Source organism: Leptodactylus fuscus, chromosome 11 (assembly GCF_031893055.1).
Source record: "Leptodactylus fuscus isolate aLepFus1 chromosome 11, aLepFus1.hap2, whole genome shotgun sequence".
NCBI lineage: Eukaryota > Metazoa > Chordata > Amphibia > Anura > Leptodactylidae > Leptodactylus > Leptodactylus fuscus.
This window is the reverse complement of record NC_134275.1, coordinates 68,254,689-68,282,017: the sequence shown is the minus strand read 5'-3', so window position 1 is coordinate 68,282,017 and position 27,329 is coordinate 68,254,689. Positions and strand designations below refer to the sequence as shown.

General features: G+C 45.1%; 1 protein-coding gene across 9 annotated transcripts in view; it reads left to right on the top strand.

The window, feature by feature from the left end:
• Nucleotides 1-27,329, top strand: part of MTMR1 (myotubularin related protein 1) — a 56,036-nt gene that overhangs the window by 21,211 nt on the left and 7,496 nt on the right. For all 9 annotated transcript variants that reach the window (XM_075260661.1, XM_075260657.1, XM_075260656.1 and 6 more), the window contains 11 exons: nt 1,797-1,891; nt 5,250-5,357; nt 6,637-6,738; nt 13,590-13,673; nt 17,944-18,093; nt 18,257-18,445; nt 19,501-19,686; nt 20,108-20,314; nt 20,567-20,659; nt 22,350-22,463; nt 23,720-23,896. In XM_075260661.1, the coding sequence (XP_075116762.1) occupies nt 1,797-1,891; nt 5,250-5,357; nt 6,637-6,738; nt 13,590-13,673; nt 17,944-18,093; nt 18,257-18,445; nt 19,501-19,686; nt 20,108-20,314; nt 20,567-20,659; nt 22,350-22,463; nt 23,720-23,896 (1,505 nt within the window). The remainder of the gene's footprint in view (nt 1-1,796; nt 1,892-5,249; nt 5,358-6,636; nt 6,739-13,589; nt 13,674-17,943; nt 18,094-18,256; nt 18,446-19,500; nt 19,687-20,107; nt 20,315-20,566; nt 20,660-22,349; nt 22,464-23,719; nt 23,897-27,329) is intronic.

Below are 27,329 nucleotides of genomic sequence, written 5' to 3'. Positions count from 1 at the left end.
TCCTAATTACATCATGGAAGACAGATTTGCATATTCTTCCCATGGTCCCTTGTGAAGTGGAGTGCTAAAGGCTTAATAAGTCTCCACACACCTATATGGTGGTCTCTCCCCAAGGAGTGACCATATCCCCTTAACTCTTTATGCTATTATCAGACTTCATTCCCTCCCTCTACTAAAATGACTTTCACTCTGAAAATCTCTGCTCTGTCCATCTCAAGACGAACTGGTCACGTGGCTCGAGTATATAAAGGGAAGGGGGACAAGGGAAGACAGGTTTAGGCTAAAGCCCCAAATTGCAGAAATGCAGCTTTTTTTTGTTGCGGTTTTTTGAGCCAAAGCCAGGAATGGACTGAGCAGAAGGGAGAAGTATAAGAACTTCCTATATATTTCCCATTCCCTCTATAGCCGTTCTTGGCTTTGGCTCAAAAAAATGCAGCAAAATCTGCAACAACAAAAAAAAGCTGCGTTTCCGCAATGTGGGGCTCCAGCCTTAGGGTATGTTCACAGAGAGGAATTCCGCCTCCAATTCCTGTAGACTTTTCATCATGAGGACATACCCTTCATCTGATGCAAGAGCTGAATGTTAAAACTTTCTATCACTACTCACAGCAGCACAAGTTCGTACTTCTCTATATATGTCCTGTATGATGCTGGAGCTGTGAGATGGAGCTGGCTATAGAACAGATTCTCCTTTGCTTACTGTGTGTTGTGTATGCCAGCTAGTCTTCGCCCACCAGCTCGGAGAACTGGAGACTCCAAATACAGCATGCGGAGGGGACAACTGCAGAATATAGGTCATAAATACATGTAGAAATTATTTTCTTTCTCATGTACACAGGTGACAGCTTAACTTGAGAAGTCAAATTAAATGACAGCTGTCTGTCACGTAAATTTGAGACACTAAACCACTAACAGGTCCTCATAGACCAGTGGTTTGTTTTTCCCAGATAGCTAGATGTACCTGATTAATATCCCAAAAAAAATCTTTATCCCTACCTAGAGATGGTGCTCATTTCTAGTTCTGTTGGCGCATGTGCAGCGACGCCAGGGCAGTACACCTTGACTTCACTGCGCGTGCGCTGGTAGCTTTGGTTTTATTGAATTTCTATATGGATATTAAATTACTATTGCTTAAGGACCTGCTAGTGGTTTAATGTCCCAAATTTACCAGACAGGTTTCCTATAATGAACACCCATTTATTAATGTATTTGCTGAAAGTTATAGGCGGCAAGCTCCTAAAAATAACAGGGAAAGAATTTTAGACCTGTGTAGACTACAAAAAGCAAAATGCAGGAGCGGAGCCTTAGTATCTGTCTATTGTATATGGCTGTTTAGGTAAAAGGACCTGTTTTATGCACACACCATATATCCAGGGTCGTACACTTTCTGTGGGTGGTCTTTGGTATTTTTGTACCGCTGAATGTCTGTTTACTTGCCTACGCAGACTACTAATATCTACATTATACACAACTTTACGACTTTTTTTTTTTTTTTTGTTAACCTCTTCTAGATGAACCCATGATGTGCCACAGGGGGACAAGCTCTGGTACTAGTGTGGTATCTGCAGCTAGGATCGCACGTTAGTTGCTATAATGCCTTTTAACCAAAAGTGACTCTCGTTTTCATGGACTTGTTTTGTCCTCTGTTACATGGCTGGACTGTAATTCCTGCAGCAATGTTCTCGTTGTCTGAAGCTTGACCCTTGTCCTTCAGCCGGCTTCAATCCAAAAACAGAATGTCCTGCTAAGACGTTTAACACCGTTCTGCAGTCTTAACCTAATATTTTATTTTGCAGCGAAGGATGTCATGTACATCTGTCCATTTTGGGGAGCCGTGAGTGGGACTCTTACAGTGACGGATTTCAAGATGTACTTCAAAAATGTGGAAAGGGTAAGATATCAAGAGAAACGTGGTAGTGTAAAACAGAAGCTATAAAATCGGGAAGAAGACTCTGGCTGCGCTGTGACTTTTTGTAGTGCTAGTAGTTGTCACTAAATAGTTAAATTCATTTAGTAGCGCTGCAAAAGTCGTAGTGTAGCCCGGGCCTAAAGCTGGATAGGTTCATCTATTGTGAGGCCAAATGGCAATAAAACCAACATTAGCCTAGATTTACTAGTTAGATCGGCAGTCTGAAAATGCAGCATGTTTATCACAGTCAGTGGTGTAAGTACGAAAAGACCCCAGAGTATAATAATTGTTTATGGGTGTCCACAGTGGGGCATAATACTGTTAGGGGCCACTATGGGGCATAATACTGTGTGCAGGGGCCACTATGGGGATAATACTATGTGCAGGGGCCACTATGGGGGATAATACTGTGTGCAGGGGCCAATATGGTGCATAATACTGTGTGCAGGGGCCACTATGGGGCATAATACTGTGTGCAGGGGCCAGTATGGGGGATAATACTGTGTGCAGGGGCCAGTATGGGGATAATACTATGTGCAGGGGCCACTATGAAGTATAATACTGTATGCAGGGGCTACTATGGGACATAATACTGTGTGCAAGGGCCGCTATGGGGCATCATACTGTGTGCAGGGGCCACTATGGGGTATAATATTGTGTGCAGGGGCCACTATGGGGTATAATATTGTGTGCAGGGGCCACTATGGGGTATAATAGAGCACGCCGGAATGCAAGGAGGGGGGGGGGATCAGTTGGTCAAGATCTTTGGCGTCGGTGGGGTGGGGGGGGGAGCCCACGTCAAAAGTTTACTACGGAGCCCCGCCATTCCTAGTTACGCCATTGATCACAGTGTCTGATGCTGGACCTTTTAGTTGCCTTGCCTTACCTTACCAATGTCTAGTCGTAACCACGATAGCTCAGTGTTATAAAGAATATAGCAGGCTTAGGCTAGGTTCTCTTCTGCACTGGGCCCTCCATCGTTCAGGTTCCAAACAACACAGAGCCAAACTGCTAAAACGTTGGTTACCCACAGACACAAGCGGACCCAATGGACTATAATGGGGTCCGCCATTTTTATACTAAAAGTGACAGAGGAAAGCCCTCCATGCAGGATTTTTCTTTCCAATGATTTCTGGCGGTTTCTGCGGTGGGAAACTTCGGGGCAGATATGAACTTCGCCTTAAACGCCATGGGTTCAATCTACATTAATAAAAAAAATTGCAGACAAGGATGAAGTGATGCTATCCATGGCACAATGGGAAAGATTTATTCATCTCTCTAGGCCAGTTCTTACTCCGGAGCGACTCCCTTTTTTCTTTGACATTTGTGTCTGACGTCAAGAGCCGCTGATTGGACCTCAGTGCGCCGTGACGCATAGTCAGAAGTAACGCAACACCACTTGACGTCAGCCAGAAGCCTTTTATGGCCACATCTCATAGGTCTGAGCCTGTGGAGATACCAACCTCACTCCCTCTGAATCTTGTTGTAAGATACCTATACGTAATACTAGAAAAGAATTTACTGACTCCAACTCTGGCTATAAAATAAAATGATTATTTTTGAGATTTTACCATTTTTAATTCTGTATAATTAATTAGGTATATCGTTTATTACATTTTTTGTTTCCTAAGAATTCCAATCACTTTTTAATAGATTAGAGGAGCTTTATAGCTTCTGACTGATCCTGGCCAGTTATGGAGGAGTCTGAGTGTGAGACTCTCGGCTTGCGCTGGCAGGGGGTCATCTTGTGCTTATGGGATTTGTAAGCTGTAGCACAGAGCGATCCTTTGTAAGATACAGTAAACTTTTGTAAGGTATTGTGTTATATTTGTATGGCCATTATCTAAACTTCATGATACCATTACCGTTAGCTTTTCTGATTATTGGTGTGATTTTGCCATGTGACTCTCACCATTATGGCTTTAAAGAGTTAAAGAGACTCTGTTAGGGCGATTTGGTACTCTAAACCGTATAGATCGGGGGTTTAGTGTCCCAAGTCTCACCATTATAAAATCATCCTCCCCCATAATAAGTCTTTATCCTCGCCCTGCCGTTGTGGCGGCACAGTTCACCTCCTCTCCAGTGTGCCGGCCCTGTAACTCCAGCACTTGCACAGTGAGGTTGGGGTGTATGTCCGGCTTCGCTATAGAACTGCGCAGACGCCGGGAGCACCAGGAATGAGTCCGATGAGACGCATCTGTAGGGAAGTATAAAGGTTTAGTTTTTTTAAATGCAGACACGGATGGACTTAAAGGGATTCTACCATTAAAAATCCTTTTTTTTTGTAGATAAGAAGTCGGAATAGCCTTTAGAAAGGCTATTCATCTCTTACCTTGAGATGTGATCTCCGCCGCGCCGTTCCTTAGAAATACCGATTTTTTTTTTACTGGTATGCAAATTAGTTCTCTTGCAGCGATGGGGGGGGGGGGGGCAGCGCTGGAAATGCGATGACAGCAGGCCCCAGCGCTGGAAATGCGATGGGGCGTCCCCACTGCTGCTCGAAAACAGGCTCCAGCGACGCCTCTATCTTCTGCTTGATCCTCCCCTTTTTTCTTCGTCTTTCTTCGCCGTCACCTCCGACGCCTGCGCAGTTGGCTCTGCCAGTGAGACACTAGTAGAGCTGACTGTACATGCTCGCGGCCATAGTTCCAAGGCCGCAATTGCGCACATGCGCAGTCAGCTCTACTAGTGTCTCACTGGCAGAGCCAATTGCGCAGGCGTCGGAGGTGACGCCGAAGAAAGAAGGGAAGGATCCAGCAGAAGATAGAGGCGTCGCTGAAGCCTGTTTTCGAGCAGCAGTGGGGACGCCCCCATTGCACTTCCAGCGCTGGGGCCCGCTCCCATCGCTGCGAGAGAACTAATTTGCATACCGGTAAAAAACGGTATTTCTAAGGAACGGCGCAGCGGAGACCACGTCTCAAGGTAAGAGACGAATAGTCTTATCTAAAAAAAAAAAAAAAAAAAAAAAAAAAAAAAAAAAAAAGGTTTTAATGGTAGAATCCCTTTAAATCTGGTCAATTTTGGACTCTGAACCCCCCTCTAGAAGGGTCGGTGGGTGGTTTTGTTTCCCAAATGAAACCTAACAGATTCTCTTTTAACTTCTCTACTTTCTATGGGCTTTGATAAAGGTGTATACCAAAGAGCCCAAGCACTGGGGCTGGTGTCCTCTATGGATACTCCCATGTACATTGGTAATCTTACTGGGACTTCTGAAACACTGCACATGTCTGTCTGCAGACCAAGTGCCGGGATCTGTTCATGAATCAGCAAGAACAAAGTTATTTGCAACAAGGATCAGGTTTTTCTTATTTTTCCCTAACATATCTGTGTTGTATTGCAGGACCCTCCATTCATCCTCGATGTCCCTCTGGGCGTATTCAGCCGAGTGGAGAAGATTGGTGTCCAAAGCCAAGGGAACAACTCTTGTGGTATAGAGATAGTTTGCAAGGTATTTGTCTGTGTAACTTATAGAGGGATAAACCTTTCTTTTCCACTGATCCTGTCTCTATAACAATGTGTTCTGCAGACAGCATGTTATAGAGCAGGAGGGACTGAGCAGATGAGTTATAGTTTAGTGGGAAACATTCAGTGTAACATTATTTATCCATTGAAATCTCTGACTCTTCTATGCTTAGGAACCCAGCGGTCGATCCTGCTTGGTTAGTAACAGCCTATCCATTCTGTCAGTCTCAGCTCCTCCTTCTGTGTATATATGTATACTGCTGCCTGTGGTTTAGCATACATTTCCAATCTGACCGGTTCCCTTTAACACTAGAAGTCCCAGACATTTCGAGCTCCCATTTGAAGCAATGGTAGAAATGTTAAATGACCCCTCTCTGGGACTTCTAGTGTTTAAATGAGTTTTCCCATCAAAGCAAGTTATCCATTAACTTGCTTTGATGGGCAAACCACCTTTAAGAGAACTGGTGGGGTTAGACCACTCAGACCTTCACCTTCCAGAGAAGAGGGGCCTTTTCCTCCCTGTTCTGAATGAAGGGATGATTGGGCACTGTGTGTACCACTCAATGGAAATCCCAGAGATATCCAAAGTACGGTATTTGGCTATATTCGGCACTTCTATTGAAATTGAGTGTGCGCTCTGTCCAACCGCTGTTTTATACAGAATGGGGGGCCAAAGTCCTCTGATCTCTTGATCGATTCCGACTGATCTGCAAGGTTGCCATAGGGTGGCCATAGGATAGGGAATGACTTGCTTTGCTTTTTAACAGCCAAAGAGCTTAATGACAAAAATCTACTTTTTATGGACAAGTAAATATTCTAATATCTAGTACATTCTAATGAAGTGTTCTCTCAAATGTAATGAGTGACGCGTTTCATGCCTTTAGGATAGCCAGGAGACCTGTATGTGCAGCCATGACCAGCAGTCCAAATAAGATGCATAGGCTTTATACATCTCTGGTGCCAGATAATTAGTCATTAGAACATTGTGTCCCTGCCACCATTAAGCGCCTCTGCCTTCAGTTATTCCATAGAGCAGTCCCCAGCGATGGGGCAGGGTATTCCTTCTCCCCACCATGGAGGTCTGACCAGCATAGAGAGTGCTGGTGACCTCCGCTGCCACCAAAGAGGAAATGTGCACTATTATTTGACATGACATTGGTAAACAGTGAAATTCTTCAGCTTCCTCTTCTTTTAACATTCTTCGTAGCATAACCCAAGATTATGGCTTTATTTGTAACACAGCCCATATGTTTATGTCTCCAAAGGATATGAGGAACTTGCGGCTGGCGTACAAGCAGGAAGAGCAGAGCAAACTGGAAATATTTGAGAATCTTATAAGGCATGCGTTTCCTGTCTCCAATGGGATGGTAAGTGATGTCATTGACCCTGATAATGCCACTGATGATGGACTGAAATACATACTGGGGTCACGGGGGAGTTTGCAGTGTAAACTACACAGCTCTACAAATAACAAGGGGTCACTGACTTGGCTCCATCGCTACAGCTACCTAATTTACAAGGCCACAGCAGCCGTGTGTTCAATGCAGCACTGCAGTTATTTAAAGCCCATATTCACACAGGAAAGTCTCCTCTGGGAAACCTGGTCTGTGTGTAGGCCGTCCTTCCCAGACTGAACTCGGTACAACGTAGTGAATGGTACAACGTAGTGAATGAAGTTGCTAACTTTTTAGAATTTTAAATATCAGTCACCAGATCTGAGCAGTGGTCGGAGTGTGTGGTGTAGACTGTCACAGCATGTTATATAAGAATACCGTGCTGACATTTGTAGTTATACAGTGACGGTATATCGCAAAGGTATGTCACCATTCCATAATCAGTGTCCGTCTTACCAATGGAACACTGATCGATCCTGAGAATGACGGTTCTGCAGCGCTTATGTCACACTGGGTTCTATTACCCTGCACGGTGGTGCCCTACCCACTCTGCAGGGGGACAGCAGTGCAGCTCTATTTAAAGACGACCTGGTGCTGCTCCACTGATTCTGGCACAGATGAAATTTCTTTTCCCTAGCCTCCACCATTCCTGAGCAATAAGTGTTGGTAGTTTTGGTCCCTGATATACTATTTAGGCTCTGCACTGTCAGGAGAAGACAAGGGGTGCGATTCTGAGCTCTGACACTGGCTGCCTCTGAACCACATCCCCTTGCCTGCTCCTGCCTGACACTGCCCACCTAACACAGGCACAGAGCCTATATAGCAGTGATGGTGAAGCTTTTAGAAACCAAGTGCCCAATCTGCAACTCAAAACCTACTAAATTATCACAAAGTGCCAACATGGCGATTTAACCTTGATACTGTGCGGAGACACTATTACACCTTAGAAGCATGCTGCAGGACAAGCTGGACAAGCATGCTCTTACCATCCCCCACGAACTAATAAGGAGACTTAGAAAACGCGGAAAACGAGCCGGCATACTGAGACGCGAAGGAAGAAAACGCAAAAAGCATGTGATCCCGTCCATCATTATGGGGAATGTGAGATCAATTGTGAATAAGATGGATGAACTGACAGCACTGACCAGACATCAACAGGAGTTTCGTGAGTGCAGTATGATGCTGTTTACAGAGACTTGGCTTACTGAAATCACTCCGGACATACTTGCCTCCGTGGAGGGCTTCAAACTTCTTCGGGCGGACAGAACACTGGAGAGCGGTAAGCGAATAGGCGGAGGAATTGCAATATTTGTCAATGAGAGATGGTGTAATCCAGGACATATTGTGGTTAAGAAACAATTGTGTGGAAAGGATATTGAACTGCTAGCCGTGGGCATGAGACCTTTTTACCTGCCAAGGGAACTATCACATGTTATTGTACTAGCTGCCTATGTCCCCCCCTCTGCTAAAGCTGACGCTGCCTGTGAAGTCCTCCATGCTGTTGTGAGTGAGCTGCAATCATCTCACCCCCATGCCCTGCTCCTAGTGTCTGGAGACTTCAACCATGTCTCAGCATCCACTCTACCAGGCTTCACACAGTATGTAACCTGCCATACAAGAGACAACAAGACGCTGGACTTGCTCTTTGCCAATGTAAGGGATGCATATAACTCATCTGCCTTACCACCCCTAGGCAGATCAGATCACAACCTGGTACATCTGCGACCCACATACATTCCACTGGTGCGCAGAGAACCGGCGGTTACCCGTACCGTGAAGATTTGGTCAGAGGGAAGTGTCGAGTCTCTAAGGGACTGCTTTGATATAACTTTATGGGAAGTGTTTCAAGACTCATTTCCAGAGGACATTGAGGGACTCACACATTGCATAACGGACTACATTAATTTCTGTGTGGACAGCACGGTACCAACTAGGAAGGTGAGGTGTTTCTCCAATAACAAACCATGGATTAACTCTGAGATTAAAACTCTCCTCAAGCAAAAAAAGAGAATTTTTAGGTCTGGGGACAAAGATGGCCTGGGGGCGGTGCAGAAACAACTAAGACAATTGATCAGAGAAGGGAAAGCCAACTACAGACGGAAGATGGAACTACAGATGGGGGAGGGTAGAATCTCTGAGGTGTGGGACAGCCTTAAGGCAATTTCAGGACACAAGGAAAAGACAAGGCACCGAACAGTAGGGGACAGGAAGTGGCTTAACGAGCTTAATCTATTCTTCAATAGATTCGACTCCAAGCAAATGCTCCCTCCACCAGCATGTCAGCCAACCCCCCATCCCTCACACACCAAGACCCAACCCCCACCGACCTGCGGTCAACTGCAATCTGACTATCTGATCCTGCAGGAGTCTCAGGTGTGTAAGGAAATGAAGAATATTAGAGCGAACAAAGCGGGGGGACCTGATGGTATAAGCGCAAGAGTTCTTAAAATGTGCAGTGACCAGCTGTGTGGTATTATAACGCACATGTACAATATGAGCCTGAAGCTGGGAGTGGTACCTCAACTGTGGAAAACATCTTGCGTGGTACCAGTCCCAAAGAAACCCAACCCGATGGGCTACAATGACTACCGACCTGTAGCACTGACATCACACCTAATGAAGGTCCTAGAGAGACTGGTCCTGACACACCTACGCCCCCTAGTGAGCTCCGCTCTGGACCCCCTCCAGTTTGCCTACCGGCCAGGCATTGGGGTAGATGACGCCATCATCCACCTTCTTCATAGAGCTCTCTCTCACCTGGAGAAACCCGGGAACACTGTGAGAATAATGTTCTTTGATTTCTCCAGTGCGTTCAACACCATTCAGCCAGGGCTACTGAGGGAGAAGCTGAACCTTGGTGGTGTGGACCATCACCTGTCCAACTGGATCCTAGACTACCTGACAAACCGCCCTCAGTATGTGAGAGCCCAGGACTGTGTGTCTGACACTGTGATCTGTAGTACGGGGGCACCTCAAGGTACAGTTCTTGCCCCATTCCTCTTCACACTGTACACTGCTGACTTCAGGCACAACTCATCCAGCTGTTACTTACAGAAGTACTCCGATGACTCTGCTATAGTCGGCCTTATCACTGATGGCGATGATAGGGAATACAGAGACTTAAACCGGGATTTTGTTGAATGGTGCCAGCAGAACCAGCTCAGGATTAATGCTGGGAAGACCAAGGAGATGGTGGTGGACTTTAGTAAACGGAGAGGTGCTCCGATCCTAGTGGAGATCCAAGGAACATGTATTGAGATAGTCAGGACCTATAAGTACCTGGGCGTGCTCCTCAATAATAAACTAGACTGGGCTGATCACCTGGAGGCGCTGCACAGAAAGGGCCACAGCAGACTCTACCTGCTCAGGAGGCTGAGGGCCTTCGGAGTCCAGGGGACACTTCTTAGGGCCTTCTTCAACTCTGTGGTTGCCTCAGCCATCTTTTTCGGTGTGGCCTGCTGGGGAAGCAGTATATCAACCAGGGACAGAAATAGACTTGACAGGCTGATCAGGAGGGCCAGCTCTGTCCTGGGGAGCCCCTTGGACCCAGTACAGGTGGTGGGTGACAGAAGGATACTGTCTGTGGTGACCTCCATGCGGGGGAACAAATCCCACCCCATGTATGGGACCCTGATGGGACTTGGCAGCACTGTAAGCGACCGTCTGCTTCACCCCAAGTGTGAGAAGGAGCGCTATCGCAGGTCCTTCCTTCCAACCGCGACCAGGCTGTATAATCTACATCAGACCAAGGGAAGACACTCCGCACAGAGAACTAATGATTATGAGGATGACCATGAGGTCTTCCTCTTCCTCTTCTGTTTTTCCTTAGCTGCCATGGACTCCTAGTATATCTTCTCTTCTCAGCTTATCTGTGTCTACGTCTGTAACATATTACTCTGTATTATCCTGTATCTGTATTACTATGCTGCTGTAACACGCTGAAATTTCCCCAAGGTGGGACTATTAAAGGATTATCTTATCTTATCCACAATTGGGGACAATTACGGACGCACAAAATACGGTCGTGGGAATGGGGCTTTTCATTATACAAACAACTTTGTAATGTATAAGGTGTATATAGTTCTGCTATATAATTCTTTGGTATAATTCTGAACAATTAATGTTCACTATTTACATTGTTCAGATCTGTTGTATAGGTCCCTTCCTGTGACCTATAATAATATCACGTCTGCTATAAAACAGATACTGTGTAATATAAATAGTAAAGGGTCCCCACACAGTCCAATCTGCTCCACAGTGGCCCCCACACAGCATAGTGTGCTCCACGGTGGCCCCCCCACACAGTACAGTCTTCTCCACAGTGGCCCCCCACACAGCACAGTCTGCTGCACAGTGGCCTTCACACAGTACATTCTGCTCCACAGTGGTCGCCACACAGTACAATCTGCTCCACAGTGGTCGCCACACAGTACAATCTGCTCCACAATGACTGCCACACAGTCTAATCTGCTCCACAGTGGCCCCCACACGGTCCAATCTGCTCCACAGTGGCCTTCACACAGTCCAATCTGCTCCACAGTGGCCCTCACACAGTATAATCTGTTTTACAGATGCCTGCCCACAGAGAGGGATTTGAGTGCCACCTCTGACACCCATGCCATAGGTTCGCCATCACGGCTATATAGCATATCTGGCACCAAAATTACCACTTAACTTTCGCAAAGGAAAAAATGTTCCATCAGTAGAGTTTACTGGCCTGAATGCGGCTCACTGAACCGTCTGGCTGAATTCCGTTTAGTGGGCCACATTTAGGCCGATACATGGACGGTTTTTAGCCGTCTGAACTTGGCCATATGAAATACCACTTGTGTTAATAAAATCTTGATGTCACCGTGGTCATCTGCGTTACTGCCGATCTGCTGGGAATGTAGTTCGGGACTGCTTATTGAAAATGGCGTTGCAAGCCCTGAGTTGCAGAGGAGGTCGTGCCTCCTGTAGGGATAACTCCAGCAGACACCCCTGTTGACCCCTTGTGTTTCCAGATGACCAGCAACCTCTCTACCACCCAACAAGTCAGAATATTCAGATTCTCAGCGGCCCAGTAAAAGCCCTTCGCTTTGTACTTACTGATGAGTAATTTGGTTTCAGATTTGGACAGACTTCAGATTTTTAATGGAATAAGTGTTCATTTGGATCGTAGTGAAGTCTTCGTGTTTCAGTTCTGTGACTGGACTCCGCACTGGAACCAGTTTTATTTTGCTATGAGTTCTTTTGTGCACTGCCAGGAAAACTATACAGTTGTGCTGGAAGGATGTAAAGCCCCCCATCTTGTTATTATGGGATCAAAACATGTTTACGAAGGCTGAGAACAGCTGTGATGGTGGAAAGGATGAAGCCAGAGCAACACTGGACATCTAATCTACCTGGATTAAATGTGTTAAAGTCGTGACTTCATGTTTAATATCGCCCGTTCTGTGTGACTGCTGTATTCTTATGTACAAATAAATAGTCTCCCGGATAGCTAGTACATGAAAAAAACACCCCTCCCTGTTTTTCTTAATTTATTTGAAGGTTTTCTGTCCCCACATAACCCCTTTCACAGTGCATTCAATGCATTGGATAAGTGTCCTTATTATATAGATAAGGGTCCCCCCCCCCTCCCTCCCGCTGCTCCGGGGGACCCTTATCTATTGGCTTTTCGGAGAAGATCTAACACTGTGTCTCACAGGACTGTTCCGCTCTGCTCTGTGTAAAAGCAATAGGAGGAGAGCAGAGTCAGGGGTGTCATATAGAGCTGGAGATGGAACAAATTGTGTTATATGCTTCTTCTATTCATTCATGTTCAGTCCACCATATATGCATTTTACAACCTTCTCCTAGCTTTAGACTGCTATGTACTTATGTCGCTCACAGTAATTCAGGCTGGGCGTGAAGTTTGTCCAAGATGCTGCTACATTCACTAGCTCTAATAGATCAGTACAGCTTTTTCCCTTGACTGATTCCTCCTTCTGCTGCTCCCTTGAGCGTTCCCCATTCTCTCCTGTTTCTGTACACTCATACAGTCTGTGTAGACTCCCTTCCTTGTCCCCACCTCCCACAAATTGCCTCCTCATCAATCTCAAGTTTCTGTACAACTTGTATGGTGTGGGAGAAAGCAAAAAATGCTGAGGGAGCCAGGAAGTCTTATACTGTCAGATATGTCCGAATCAACAGGGCAGCCAGCTAAGTGAAGGAGATCAACATATGCCACATCAAGAAAATGGTAGAACTTTTTTATTTTATGAAGACTTTAGGTCAGGTTATAAGCCTGTTCAAAGTCCGGTTTACATATGTATTTGAAGTTTTGGAAAGTATTAGGTGGAAGGGAATTATATAGAGAGCCACAAAGCGTGAGAAGGTGATTGGAGCAGGACAGAGAAGTCCGTCATGGTCAGAGCAGAGATATTATTCTATAGTGACGTCTACAGTTCAGATATATGATGTAGATAGACTGTAGGAGAGATTTTATCATGAGGGGAAGTTCTGTTCTGTGATGTCACCCCGCTGTCTACACCACCACCCCTGCCAGAGTGACATTGAAATTATATTTGCAACTTTTTACCATTTGCTCTGGGGTATACCAGTTCTGTAGGCTTACCACATCCACTTTCCCACCCACTTCTCTAAAAGTGGAGTTAATGGCGTTGCGGTTACCTTTGTGACATTTTGTTGCTGACATTCTGGAGATCGTGGCTTGTGTTTCCGATCATGGTGGCAATGCAGTTACTACAGTGTTGTCTCATGTTCCCATTGGTAATTGAGGAGGGGGTTATTGCTTTTTGTGACTTCAGATTACTTTCATAAAACCGTTTCTTCTTTTTCAGCCTCTGTTTGCCTTCAGCTATAAAGAAAAGTTCTCTGTAAATGGCTGGAAAGTTTATGACCCTGCGGCAGAATACAAAAGACAGGTATGGTGCGATACCTTGCTGCACTTCCTTCAGTTCTTTCTGGAATCTCATGTATTTTATTCACTTGTGCCTCGTTTTATCCATTGTAAGGCTATAATTACACCTAAGAGGGGCCACACGGTGGCTCAGTGGTTAGCACTGCATCCTTGCAACGCTGGAGTCCTGGTGTTCAAATCCCGCCAAGGGCAAAAACCATCTGCAAGGAGTTTGTATGTTCTCCTCATGTTTGCATGGATTCCCATCCCATATTCCAAAGACATACTGATAGGGGAAAAATGTACATTGTGAGCTCTGTGTGGGGTTCATAATCTACATAAAAAAAATAAATAAAAATAATAATAATAATTACATCTAAGGCCTCGTTCACATCTGTGTTGGTATTCCGTTCAGGGGAGTCCGCATGGGGACCCCTTGAACGGAATACCAAATGCACTGGCTAGTGCTGTACAGTGAAAGCACACGGACCCTATAGACTGTAATGGGGTCTGTGTGCTTGCCACGAAATCTCTGCAGGGAACATGTGGACACGAAAGTATTTCACAATCTACTTTCCTGTCCACAGAACTCGTGCGGAGATCTCGCGTCAAACACAAAGACCCCATTACAATCTATAGGGTCCGTGTGCTTTCACTGCGCAGCACTTGCAATTGCATTCTGTAGTCTGTTAAGGGGGTCCCTGAACGGATGACCAAATGCAGATGTGAACAAGGGGTAAGTTGCTATAGTGTCTTTTGTAGGAAGAATGCTATTCTTACCATCAGAGTTACAGGCACTTCGACTAACACCTCAACGGTTACTCAGCCAGTAATATAATGAGGTCGGTTTGTTTGGATTCCATTTATATCGGACAGATGTGACGTCAGGTTCACACTAGCATCCGCCTATCTGTTGTTCTGATCCTTTGGCAGATTAGAACAATAAAGAGGTGGTTTGCTACAACAGTGATCACATATGGGACCCGGCGGACCCTATTAATTATAATGGATCTGCAGATGTCTATTCTTTTAAATTGAAACCACAAAACATAGTCGTACAGGAGCTTTTCGTCAGGTGACTTTGGACACACGTTGCGTCAGTGTATGCAAATGAAAAGTCCAGCGCAGATGGAGTTTTAAAGGGATCCTATCATTGGATACCCTTTTTTTCTCCCTAACATTAGGAATAGCCTTAAGAAAGGCTATTCTTCTCCTACCTTTAGATGTCTTCTCCGCGCCGCCGTTCGGTAGAAATCCTGGTTTTCTTCAGTATGCAAATGAGTTCTGTGAAATCAGCCATTTTCTTGTGGCCTGGGCATGCGCAGTCGGCTCTGCCCGAGGCCTGGAAGGTTGAAACCCAGGACAGAAGAAGACACAGGGAGAGGGCGTTCCAGAAGTAGATCGAGGCGTCGCTGGAGATTTCTCTCGCAGCATTGGGTCCGCCCCCAGTGCTGCGAGACAACTCATTTGCATACCAAAGAAAACCGGGATTTCTACCGAACGGCGGCGCGGAGAAGACATCTAAATGTAGGAGAAGAATAGACTTTCTTAAAGCTATTCATACGTGTTAGGGAGAAAAAAGGGTATCCAATGGTAGGATCCCTTTAAGTATCTGTTTTCGTATGTGTAAAATTGGCCATAAAATGCGATAGGTATTGGCTAGTCAGTTTTTTTTTTTTTTCATCCGATAGCTACCGTATTTCTTGGACGCCATCCATCTCTGCTTGTACGGTCGTGATCAGCTCAGCCGAGTGTGCATGTTTCACAATAGGGAGAAGGGAATAAGCTACTGACAGACTCCTGGCAACGTTTTATCTTCTTAGACATCAGAGGATCAAATGTGTTGAAATCCAACATGCTTGACCTCTACTGCTGGAAGGAGACAGATTAGATGGTTGGGGGGATTGATGGCCATTCATGTAATAGGTACGCACCCCCTCCCCAGTGACTGCTATAGAATAGATGCCTTGTCTTTGCTGATATAAGGGCTGCTGAAGAGTTCCTCTTTAGGATATTTTGCAGTAAATACAATGCAGATCCTTATCCTTTATTTATATAGTGCTGACCTATTCAGCGGCGCTCTACCACGAGCGCTTTGATTCCTATCAGAGGCAGAGTCAGCAATAACATGCCTACATAAGACACGAACATGAAGACCATTATCTTATATCCTATATAAACCCCAAGTTCACGTTATCTCCGTACTAGTCACAAATAAGCTGCTGGTAATATACCTAGTATACACTGCAGATATAAATAATAGATATACCATTATAGTGCAGGAGCCATATATCACACCGGGTGGGTATACAGATACTAGTCAGCGACTCGTCTCTCCTGAATAGTAATTGCGGTCCCAGATAATGACATGTTATTCCTCCCTGCCTATATTTGCTATTGATTCCTCGGTCCTCTGTATTACATTTATTAACCTCTCGGTGATTCATTTTCCTGTTTAGATCGTGTCCCCTAAGGACGTATTGATCAGGTCTCTTATAGAGCTCAGGTCTCTGTTTGAGAATATGTTAAATCTAATTACCTTTTATATAGGATGTAGATGGTTTAGTCTGGTGTTCAGAACAGGGCGGATTATGTACCAGAACGTCATACGGGAAGTCGATTTACCCGGTGAAGTCATTCATACAGTTTACATGGTTTAAAGGGGTTTTCCAGGACTGAAATAGGATAGGCCGTCAGTATGTGATGGGTGAGGGTCTGATGTGCACAACAGCCGTCACCTTGTATGGACAAGCGCTGCAGCCTCTTCATTGCTTACCAAGCGCAGCGCCGCACATGGTTCAGCAACCGTCAATGGGACTGAACTGCAATCTGTCATGTGACCTCACGGGAGCGCTGCTGCTACTTAAAGCAGCCCATCTGCGGGATCTCAGGTGTCAGACCCCCACTGATGTAATATTGATGATCTATCCTAAGGGGATATTCCAATCCTGGAAACCTATTTCGCTGCCTGCCTACATTTCTCCTCATTGTTGCCTATAATGTATACTAATCTATCATTCTGTCATACACAATGTGTTCTTATCAGAGTGGTATCAGTAGGGACAATACTACTGAGAATCGTCCAATCCCTTAGAGCTGGACCTAACACTGGACAGAGGAGAATCGCTCGCCAAGATGCTGAGGATCTTATATCTTCTTTCATTTCTATGGTCGGGGGCATAAAGTTAAAGCCAGCCATTACCCTGGAAGAAAAGGGATTTCTACGAGATATTCTCCTCTGTGCAATGTTGTGCCTAGCTCTAAAGAAGGAAATAAGGACGACAGTGCCCATCACCCAGTAAGGGTATGTTCACACAGTTTTTTGCAGGTGTTTTTTTTTTTTTTTTAAATGTAGATCTGTGAGCCTCTATATGGGGGCATTTTTCCCCCTATCAGTATGTCTTTGTAGAATGGGAGGAAATCCACAAAAGAACGGTGAGGACATACAAACTCCTTGCAGATGTTGTTTCTGGCGGGATTTGAACCCAGGACTCCAGCGCTGTGCTAACCGCCGAGACAGTGTTGCCCCCGGATTTTGACGCGGAAGCCGCCTTTAAAATTCGCCTGGAAAAATGCCTCTCATTCATTTCAATGGGAGAAAAAAATGCAACATGTCCTATCTTCACTTCACACCTATTCCACGGCTGAGTCAGCCGCACCGTCCGCGACTTGAGACACCCATTCATCCAGGCCTAGTCAGGAGCGGGATGCCAGTGCACTGCGTTCTGATGCAGCTAGCCATGTGAAAAAAAAACACACGGCGGAAAAGGTTTCCACCATGTGAACTAACCCTAAGAAATACTCTCCTTTGTGCAATGTATAGCAGAGCTGCAGTGTAAAGTATGGGTGAGGGGCAGTGCACATGGTGAGTGTCCTAACTCCAGTAGGTAATGTAGACAATGATAGTGAAGTCTGGTGTCAGAGGACTTATCCTGGATATACAGATGACAGCTGAAAACAGATATGACTGAAGAATATGGTCATGGCCAGAATCCATATCTAGACCAAATTAATGGCCGAGATTGATATCAGACAATTGAATTGATAAGATTGATATCTTGCATCTATGGCCAACTGGAGGCTCATTTGGTCACCAGCAATTTCTCCCGACTTTACACACAGGCATACCTGGTTCAGGGCTTGCATGTACTATTGTCAATGGGGAGAGGAGTAAGCCATTGTCGGGCACCTTAATGGTGTCTAGCCATCTTTCTCCTGTGGTATTTACATTATATTAAGTCAATACGATATCATTATGTTAATAACAGGCTTTATCTGCTCATTAATCCCTTTAGGGTTTACCTAATGAAAGCTGGAAAATCTCAAAGATCAACAGCACCTATGAGCTCTGTGATACTTACCCGGCGGTTTTTGTGGTCCCCACAAGTGTGGCAGATGATGACTTGACCAGAGTTGGAGCGTTTAGAGCCAAAGGGCGTATTCCGGTAAGACGCAGGTTTTTGCATAAAATATCATTTTGATTTTTCTGCTTGTTCCAAAACCTCTGACTATTCCATGGGAAGTATTATATGCAAGTTCTACTCTCTTCAAGCAAATGTCTGCCCCTGTAGATGTAGCAGGAGGTTGATCGTGGTGTTATGTTTGCAGGTTTTATCCTGGATTCACCCAGAAAGCCAGGCAACCATCACGCGTTGCAGCCAGCCCTTGGTGGGACCCAATGACAAGCGATGTAAAGAAGATGAGAAGTATTTACAGACCATCATGGATGCTAACGCTCAGTCACACAAACTTATTATATTTGATGCCAGACAGAACAGTGTCGCTGATACTAACAAGGTAATGTCAGGATTATTGTTGTGATCTTATCAAAAAGAATCACCTATAAAGGACTCGTAACGTTCTCCACACTGTTTGATTCACACTTATCTTGTAGCAATCCTTCTGAGATTCATTTGCTTCTGGTCGCTTGGATTTTAAGCCAAGGAATGGCTGTGGGTGTGGGGCTGAATGATCCTTGTGTCCTTCTGCAAAGAGAGCAGTGGGGGGAGGCTCCTGCTGCAGACATTTGTTTTACAGCCACAGAGGATCATGGGAAGTGCAGGAAAAGACTTCTTTACATCTTTCTTCATTTTAAAGGGGTTATGTGGGCAAGAAAAAATTCTGCAGTGTATGGCAGGGTTGACTTACTGACAGTCTTCTATTTCAAGCTCGGACTTTTTCATTATGTGGCCAACTCCGCTCTACCCCTGCAGCCTTACTTAGGCTAGAGCAGGGGTGGTCACATGATGATTTGGAGCATCAGCAGAGCAGGCTTAAAGGGGGTGTGCTGCTGTGGACACTTATTCACATGGTGATCTGGAGCATTGGACGATTAGTCCCCTTGAAAATCTCCTTGTGAATGCGCTGCCGAAAACTACATAGAAGCGAATGGAGCGACAGTCACACGCAGGCGCACTGACACTCCTTTCACTTTCGGTTCCCCATCCTCCTGATCACTGGGTGACCGGCAATTGGGTTCCCAGTGCTTGAACCCTTATCCAGTGTCCTGGGGTGTGCCATGAGCCTTACCCTCCTGTCGCAGTCTATTCTGGGCCAAAATATAACTTCTCTTCACATAATATCCTTAATTTTAATTTTTTTCTTTCTTAAATCTGAATTCAAACCAGACTTCAGATCTGTAGTCCAATATTCATAGCATCATTTAAGAATGGGACACTAGACCTATATAGTCTGATTCAGCCAAACCCAAGGGGATCCGAGGAACGTTGCCGGCACAATGACAGTATTAACCAGTCCCAATTCTGCCTTTGGAATAAGGACATGAATAAAGCTTCTCATCTTTGTACTGTTGGGACTTCAGAGCTAATTTATGAACTCTTTGTATTTTTCAGGCTAAAGGTGGAGGATATGAGAGTGAAACTGCTTATCCCAATGCAGAGCTAATTTTTTTGGAGATCCACAACATCCATGTAATGAGGGAATCGCTGCGTAAACTGAAGGAGATTGTCTATCCGGCTATTGATGAGGCTCGCTGGTTAACCAATGTGGATGGAACGCATTGGCTGGAATACATTAGGGTAAGGGATATACATGGGCATATGGATGTTATTACGTAAAGGTTAGCCAATTCCTTACAATCGATGACCTAGGGGAACTGATTCTAGCCGCCATTGTGAATCAGCTGGTTATATTACGTCATTTTAAGTCATTTTGCTTGGCATTGCAGCTTACTGTGAATGGGGCGAAGTTGTAGTAGACCATAATACCAGGCACAACCTCTACTATATGTTCGGAGGAAATGTAGTGATCGCCAGAACACACAGCCCCTTCTAATGTCAGATCATCGGGTGTGACGAGAGACTGACCCCACTGATCTGATATTAGTCGTGATGTTGGCGGAGTCTTACAGAGCTTACTCGTGTGTTGTATTATCTACTTATTGCGTTTATCATCTATTTTCCAACCATAATTTTTCTTCTGTTTGCGGTTTCCTTCTAGATGCTCCTGGCGGGTTCTGTGAGGATCGCAGACAGGGTTGAATCCAGCAAGACCTCGGTTGTGGTTCACTGCAGTGACGGATGGGACCGAACGGCCCAGCTAACCTCCCTGGCCATGCTAATGCTGGACAGCTACTACAGGACTATCAAAGGCTTCGAAGTTCTCATTGAGAAAGAATGGATAAGCTTTGGCCATAGGTTTGCTATGGTACGTATGTGAAAACAAACAAAAGAAATATTGGGCTCTTAATTGAAAAAAAAACACCGTACATTTGGTCCACTAGATATTCATTAATATAGGGACAATGAGGTTCTTTTAAAGGCAACGTATCACTAGAAAATGACCTCTTGTTTAAATCGCGTTTTTATGTTAAAACAGGTTTATGAAATCTTGGGTATTTCTCCAGTGTTAATATTTGGGTTTGCCATTTGTTAATGCGATGTCTCCTCTTCTTTTCAGAGAGTGGGTCATGGGGAGGACAATCACGCCGATGCAGACCGGTCCCCAATTTTTCTTCAGTTCATTGACTGTGTTTGGCAAATGACAAATCAGGTAAGTTGTATCTTCATCATTGCTGTGACATAGTCCACATTGTAAGGAGATTGTGTGGTTTTACATAGAAGGGTTTCCCACAATCCATAGGAAAGGTGATGAGGGTCTGACTGCTTGGACCCCTACCGATCATGACAACATTAAAGGGATTCTACCATTAAAACCTCTTTTTTTGTGGATAAGACGTCGGAATAGCCTTTAGAAAGGCTATTCGTCTCTTACCTTTAGATGTGATCTCCGCTGCGCCGTTCCTTAGAAATACCGGTTTTTACCGGTATATAAATTAGTTCTCTGGCAGCAATGGGGGCGGGCCCCAGCGCTGAAAATGCAATGGGGGTGTCCCCACTGCTGCTCGAGAACACGATCCTGCGACTCCTCTATCTTTGGCTGGATCTTCCCCTTCTCTTTCGTCTTCCTCCTGCGTCACCTCCGACGCCTGCGCAGTTGGCTCTGCCAGTGAGACACTGTAGTTCAATGCAGGAGCCAACTGTAGTTCAATGCAGGAGCGGCTTCCCAAAAATGGCCGCCGGCCGGCATTCGCACTCGGTTCTGCTGGTGTCTCACTGGCAGAGCCAACTGCGCTGGCGCCGGAGGTGACGCAGGAGGAAGACGACAGAGAAGGGGAGGATCCAGCCGAAGATAGAGGCGTCGCAGGATCGTGTTCTCGAGCAGCAGCAGTGGGGATGCCCCCATCGCATTTTCCGCGCTGGGGCCCGCCCCCATCGCTGCCAGAGAGCCAATTTGCATACCGCTAAAAACGGTATTTCTAAGGAACGGCGCAGCGGAGATCACATCTAAAGGTAAGAGACGAATAGCCTTTCTAAAGGCTATTCTGACGTCTTATCCACAAAAAAAGAGGTTTTAATGGTAGAATCCCTTTAACCCTGTGTCTCTCATTTTAAGTATATGCCATAACTCTTATTTAGTATCTATAGGTATGATGAAGCTAGTGCCTATCTATCTTTGTCAGGGCTCGTTCACATCTGCGCCTGGGGTCTCCGTTATGCAGGTTTCCATTTCCTGCCCAAAACTAGACAGGAGACGGAAACCTGCCGGCATTCGTCAAACTCATTCAAATGAATGGGTTTGGAAAGTGTCCAGCCATGAGCGCCGGTGAGTGTTTTGTGCTCTCCGCTGCGAAATCCGGTTTTGCATGTCCAACTTTGTGTCCGGTTTAAAAAAAAAAAAAAAGTTTCGCCACGGAGAGCACAAAACACTCACAGGCGCTCACTGCCAGACACAGTCTGCAAGGTTTCAGTCTTTTGTCGGCAGAAGACTGAAATTGAAAGCAGAGACCGGGGCGCAGGTGTGAACCCAGCGTCAGACCTATAGACATCGAATGGAGCCCTGTGTGCATCACTTAATTCTAATGGAGAACACAGAACCCCTCTTCTCATAATCGGTGGGGGTCCCAGTGGTGAAATACTTATTAACTATCCTGCAGCCATATTACTGACCTATAAAACTAGGCTGGTGCTGTATTACAGCCAGAATACCCATCCATGTCCACAAAGTGCATAATCTGTGCTGGCTTCATTCATCTAAGACACTTTACACTTGTCATGGTGGCAGTAATGTGTGTCATCCCCTGCCAGGTGTTTGCTATAGGAATAATGAGATTTCACGTGTTCTCTGTGTATTCTGAATAGCTTCTGAATATTATAATAACTCTCTTGTTTGGTTCCTTTAGTTTCCTGCAGCCTTTGAGTTTAATGAGCTTTTCCTCATCACCATTCTGGACCATCTCTACAGCTGCTTGTTTGGCACGTTCTTATACAATAGCGAGCAGCAAAGAATGAAGGAGGTATGTATTCTCTCCGCTCCAAACCATCACATTTACTGTCTGTCAGCTGACCACATGGACCGTGCGGCTCCATGAAAACTATTGATGTAGGCCGCAATTCATGTGTATATATCTGATTCCAAAAAAAATCCATATAAAGCATTTTTCTATGATACCCACCGATGGCGGGTTAGGGATTCCTTGGCCCAACAAATTTACTAAACACTCTCCAGAAAGTTATCATGAGCCCCTGACTGGTGTAGATTCCAATTCTGGCGCACAGGAGTGCGCCAAAATTATTAAAGGCAGTCATCACAACCCAATTTATTAGCCCAGCCCTGCAGATAGATGTTAGGGTCACCTGACTCTATAGCAGGGGTAGGGAACCTTTGACTCTCCAGCTGCTGTGAAACTATAACTCCCAGCATGCTCCATTCACTTCCATGGGAGTTCCCAGAACAGCAGAGCCAGTATGCATGCTGGGAGTTGTAGTTTTGCAACAGCTGGAGAGCCGTGCGTTCCCTACCCCTGCTCTATGGCTAAGATATCATCACTTTTCTCAATTTGCAGATGTGCTTGGAACAATGATGGCGTTGTTGGAGCAACGACAATATCATTGCTCCGGTGAGATCTTGTTGGCACCGATTGATCCAGGTGACCCTATTGTATCTGTGGGGCTAGGTTAATATTCTGGGTTCTGGAGACTTCCTCCCTTTAACAGGCTCCCCTGGAGCCTTGTAATCCTTCTGGTCATATCTCATGCCAGGGATTAGCGTAGCACATAATTTCCCCCAATGTGATTTTTACCTTTAGCCAGATATAAAGTCAAGTACAGTCAAGACAGAAAAGTGGTAAAGTCTTGTAAGTGTTTAGAAAGCAAAAAACGTTCATGGCGAGAAATACGTAATAGTAGTAACAATCTGCACTTAAGATATGTAAGATTATGGCATTTATGTTGTAGACCACTAGGTGGCGATAAAGGCTTTCCAATTTTTTGGCCAGGGCGCACAGTCATTATTATTCTTCACATCTTTCCTGTTTATAATGTTTCCAGAATAACAGACGTATAGCACTGCCTACTTGCAGCTTCACGGAGAGAGAATTCTTCTGTTGCATTCATAAGCAACTTAGTATTCAATATGAGGCTTTTTAGAAAGAAAACCTGACATTTGTTGTTTTTGTCCCTATGATCTCATGCGATGCATTACTAGTTTTGCATTCTGAACGCCCCATAGTATGTACATGTGTAATTGTTCTTTGTGTGTTTTCTCATCTAGGAGGTGCAGACAAAGACTATATCTCTGTGGTCCTACATTAATAGCCATGTGGATGAGTTTACGAACCCTTTCTATGTGAATTATGAGCACCATGTGCTGTATCCGGTTGCCAGTCTCAGCCACTTGGAGCTGTGGGTGAATTACTACATTAGGTGGAATCCAAGGACCAGACCTCAGGTTTGTAACTACAAGTCCAACTGTGAATTGCTTATGGAAACCTTCTCCATAATGTAACTGCTTGCCCCATAGAGCGGTCGTATATGGTTTATGCCCCTTTCACACTTGCGCTCGTTCTCCAGTTTGTGCATTTTGCCAGGTTTTCGTCTTCTGCCCTGGCGAAACTGGACAGGGGACGGAAACCTGGTGGTCAGTTGTAAAACCCATTCACCTGAATGGGTTTGCAAAGGGTGACCGCCTGTGTGCGTCTTCTGCCTGCCTGTTTTTAAGTCAGACATACAGAACTTTGTGTCCGACTAAAAAAAAAAAAATCGGGTTCTCGTGGACAGGCAAAAGAGGTACATGGGCGGTGACCTTTGCAAACCCATTCAAGTGAATGGGTTTTACAACTGACCGCCACGGTTTCCGTCCCTTGTCCAGTTTCGCCGGGGCCCTACAGTGTTGAATAGTATTGCACAGTATTGCAGATAGGCTAAAAAATGGCAGAGAACGTTACGTCAGAGTGTCTCTTTTTGGGTAAAACTGTCAGATACCAGAGGACAATCTCTGAGCACACTCAGACACAATGGCTATGATCATATGTAATGTGTCACTGTCCAAGGGGACTGGTGAAGAGTTTTCCAAATGGACTACAAAGGATAGTAGTGAATAAAGGAGGAGAAAGTATGGCAGGGCCATCCGTCCTCTGTCCATCCTGGTTCATACGCCAAGAGATAGGTGGGAGGAATACGTGTCATTACACGGGGGAAAGGGATCTAATACATGAGAGCTGGTGAAGGAAGCCGCATCCTGGACAGATATTGATGTTGACTAGTATGTGATTTCCCTTTCTGTCACCGAAAACGTGAGTTCTTTCCCCCCTCTCCACAGTCTGATCTATATATATAACACCCCTATATTGCTACCTTGAATGTGGAGAGCCGAGAAAGCCAGGAGCCTTGTTCTGTTAGGTGTATATCAGAAGCAGCAGGACAGCCATCTATGAGAAGGAGTTAAACAGCATAATGGTAGTAATTTTTCTAATAAACACCATTTAGAAAGTTTTCTAATTTTGCTTTTAGAAAGTTAACAATGAAATTAAACATCGGGCTAAAGGTGTGCATATCGCACAACAATGTCTAGTCAACGTTTTGGTTCGCCGTACTGTTCCTTACATTGAATAGTATAGTGCTTTTCTTTCACTAACCCGTTTCTCCATGACTCCAAATTTCTGAACAATGGTGTATGTGGCTGTTTTTAATAAATGCATTGTCTAGACTCCCATCAGCAACAACAGAGCTGAGATTTTAGAAGTGAAGAGCCGGCAGTCTGAGAGGTGCAGCGTACTGTTGTCAGAATAATAGAATAATAATAATGCATGGCAAGGTGATATGCTTTCTGAATCACGGCTCATTGTCTGCACTATGTAATCCATGCTGGGTGTACGGAGAACAAAGCCTGGCTTTATAAAGAGTGTTAAGTGGTTTTCAATTTTTACTTCCCTAAAAAATTACAAATTGCCAAGAAAGTGAGGCCACAAGTGGGTTTGTAGATAGACTGGGTGCACAGCGCGGAGAGGTCCTGTCTGTAGGATGGCTTTGGAGTTCAGTCACGTGTATTCAGAACCTGTCTGTAAGACCTAATTGACTATTCATTCCTACAGCCCCGACTTCCTATTTCCTACAACCTTGCTTTCCGTTTTTTTTTTGCTGTTGGATCTAGTTAATCGCATGGCTACTAAGTATTGGCAGCCCAAGTATTTGGATAAGATGGAGCGTGTAGCGGAAATGTCAACACTGGTTAATATTTCCCCAAAAGAACGCCATCCTATCCACCAGTGCTCTGTTGGGGGAGCCACAATCAGATTTCTCCATCTTATACAGTCTGGGATCAGTTTCGTAGAAAGTCAGTTAAAGGGATTCTATCATTAAAATCACTTTCTTTTTTTTTTTCTCGATCACACGTAGGAATAGCCTTAAGAAAGGTTATTCTTCTCCTACCTTTAGATGTCTTCTTCGCGCTGCCGTTCGGTAGAAATCTCAGTTTTTGTCTGTATGCAAATGAGTTCTCTCGCAGCACTAGGGGCTTCCCCAATGCTGCGTGAGAAATCTCCAGCGACGCCTCCATCTTCTTCAGGAATGGCCTCCGTGCGTTTTCTTCTGGAGCTGGGTTCAAACTTCTAGACCTCGGGCAGAGCCGACTGTGCATGCCTACGGCCTCAAGAAAAATGGCCATTTTCTTGTGGCCGCTTACACAGTAAATTGGTATAAGCAGCCATTTTCTTGTGGCCTGTGTGCATGCGCAGTCTGCTCTGCCCGAGGCCTAGAAGTTTGAACCCAGTTCCGGAAGAAAACGCACAGAGAGGCTGTTCCTAAAGAAGATAGAGGCAGCGCTGGAGAGTTGTCTCGCAGCATTGGGGACGCCCCCAGTGCTGTTTGAGTGCTGGGGACCGCCCCCAGTGCTGCAAGAGAACTCCCTATGACCAGCTGCAATAGTAATGTACAGAATCTCCCATAAAATAGTGGGGGAAAAAATTTGAAGCTTTAAAAAAATATATTAAAAAAATAAAATAAAAGTTGTAAATCCCTCCTTTCCCTATAATACGTATAAAAGTAGGAAATGACTGTGACACACATACACATTAGGTCTACTGAATATAGGGGATCTGCAGTGCTCCTGTTCCGTGGGGAAGGGGTTAATAGGAGCACGGCAGATCCCCTATATTCAGCCAGGCTGAATTCCAAGTGGGGGAAGAAAAAACCCCAGTCCTCCAGCTCAGGGAAGGGGCAGACAGACAACCAAAACACCCCCTCCCCTTCCCCAGCAACTACTGCACCCAAAAACTCCGACCATTTTAATTTTTGAAATTTCCCAGTAGCTGCTGCATTTCCCCCCCTCGGCTTATACTCGAGTCAATAAGTTTTCCCAGTTTTTTGTGGTAAAATTAGGGGCCTCGGCTTATACTCGAGTATATACGGTATTTATTACTGTTTGAGTTCAGTATTTAGGCCATTAGGCCTCTGTTATACCGATGGACAATGACAACCCAGCAGTGCTCTAGTTATCATGTTCCTGGCCCACCCCCTACCCAAGTGGACCCAAAGAACCTAAACCCGAACGCAGGTGTGAACCTAGCGTGAGAGTGCAGGCCCAGTGAGTGGGTGCTTTTTTTTTTTTTTTTTTTTTTTTTTTTTTTTTATATAAAGAGAAGGCAGTCTGTTCACATTAAGATGACATTTGGGGGTCTTACAAGCTTCATTCATTTCGGGTTCTGTCCTGTTCCAAACCATAATAGAGTATATAGGGTCTGTTCTATATTTATTGGATCAGTACAGAGTATTGGAACCCCCTCAGATGACCTATTCTGCATCCTGCTGCGATCTTCGCTTTCCATTGACACAACATTAACGATCTGCATTCGGGGGCGTAATCTGCCCCATTCCGTGACAAATTC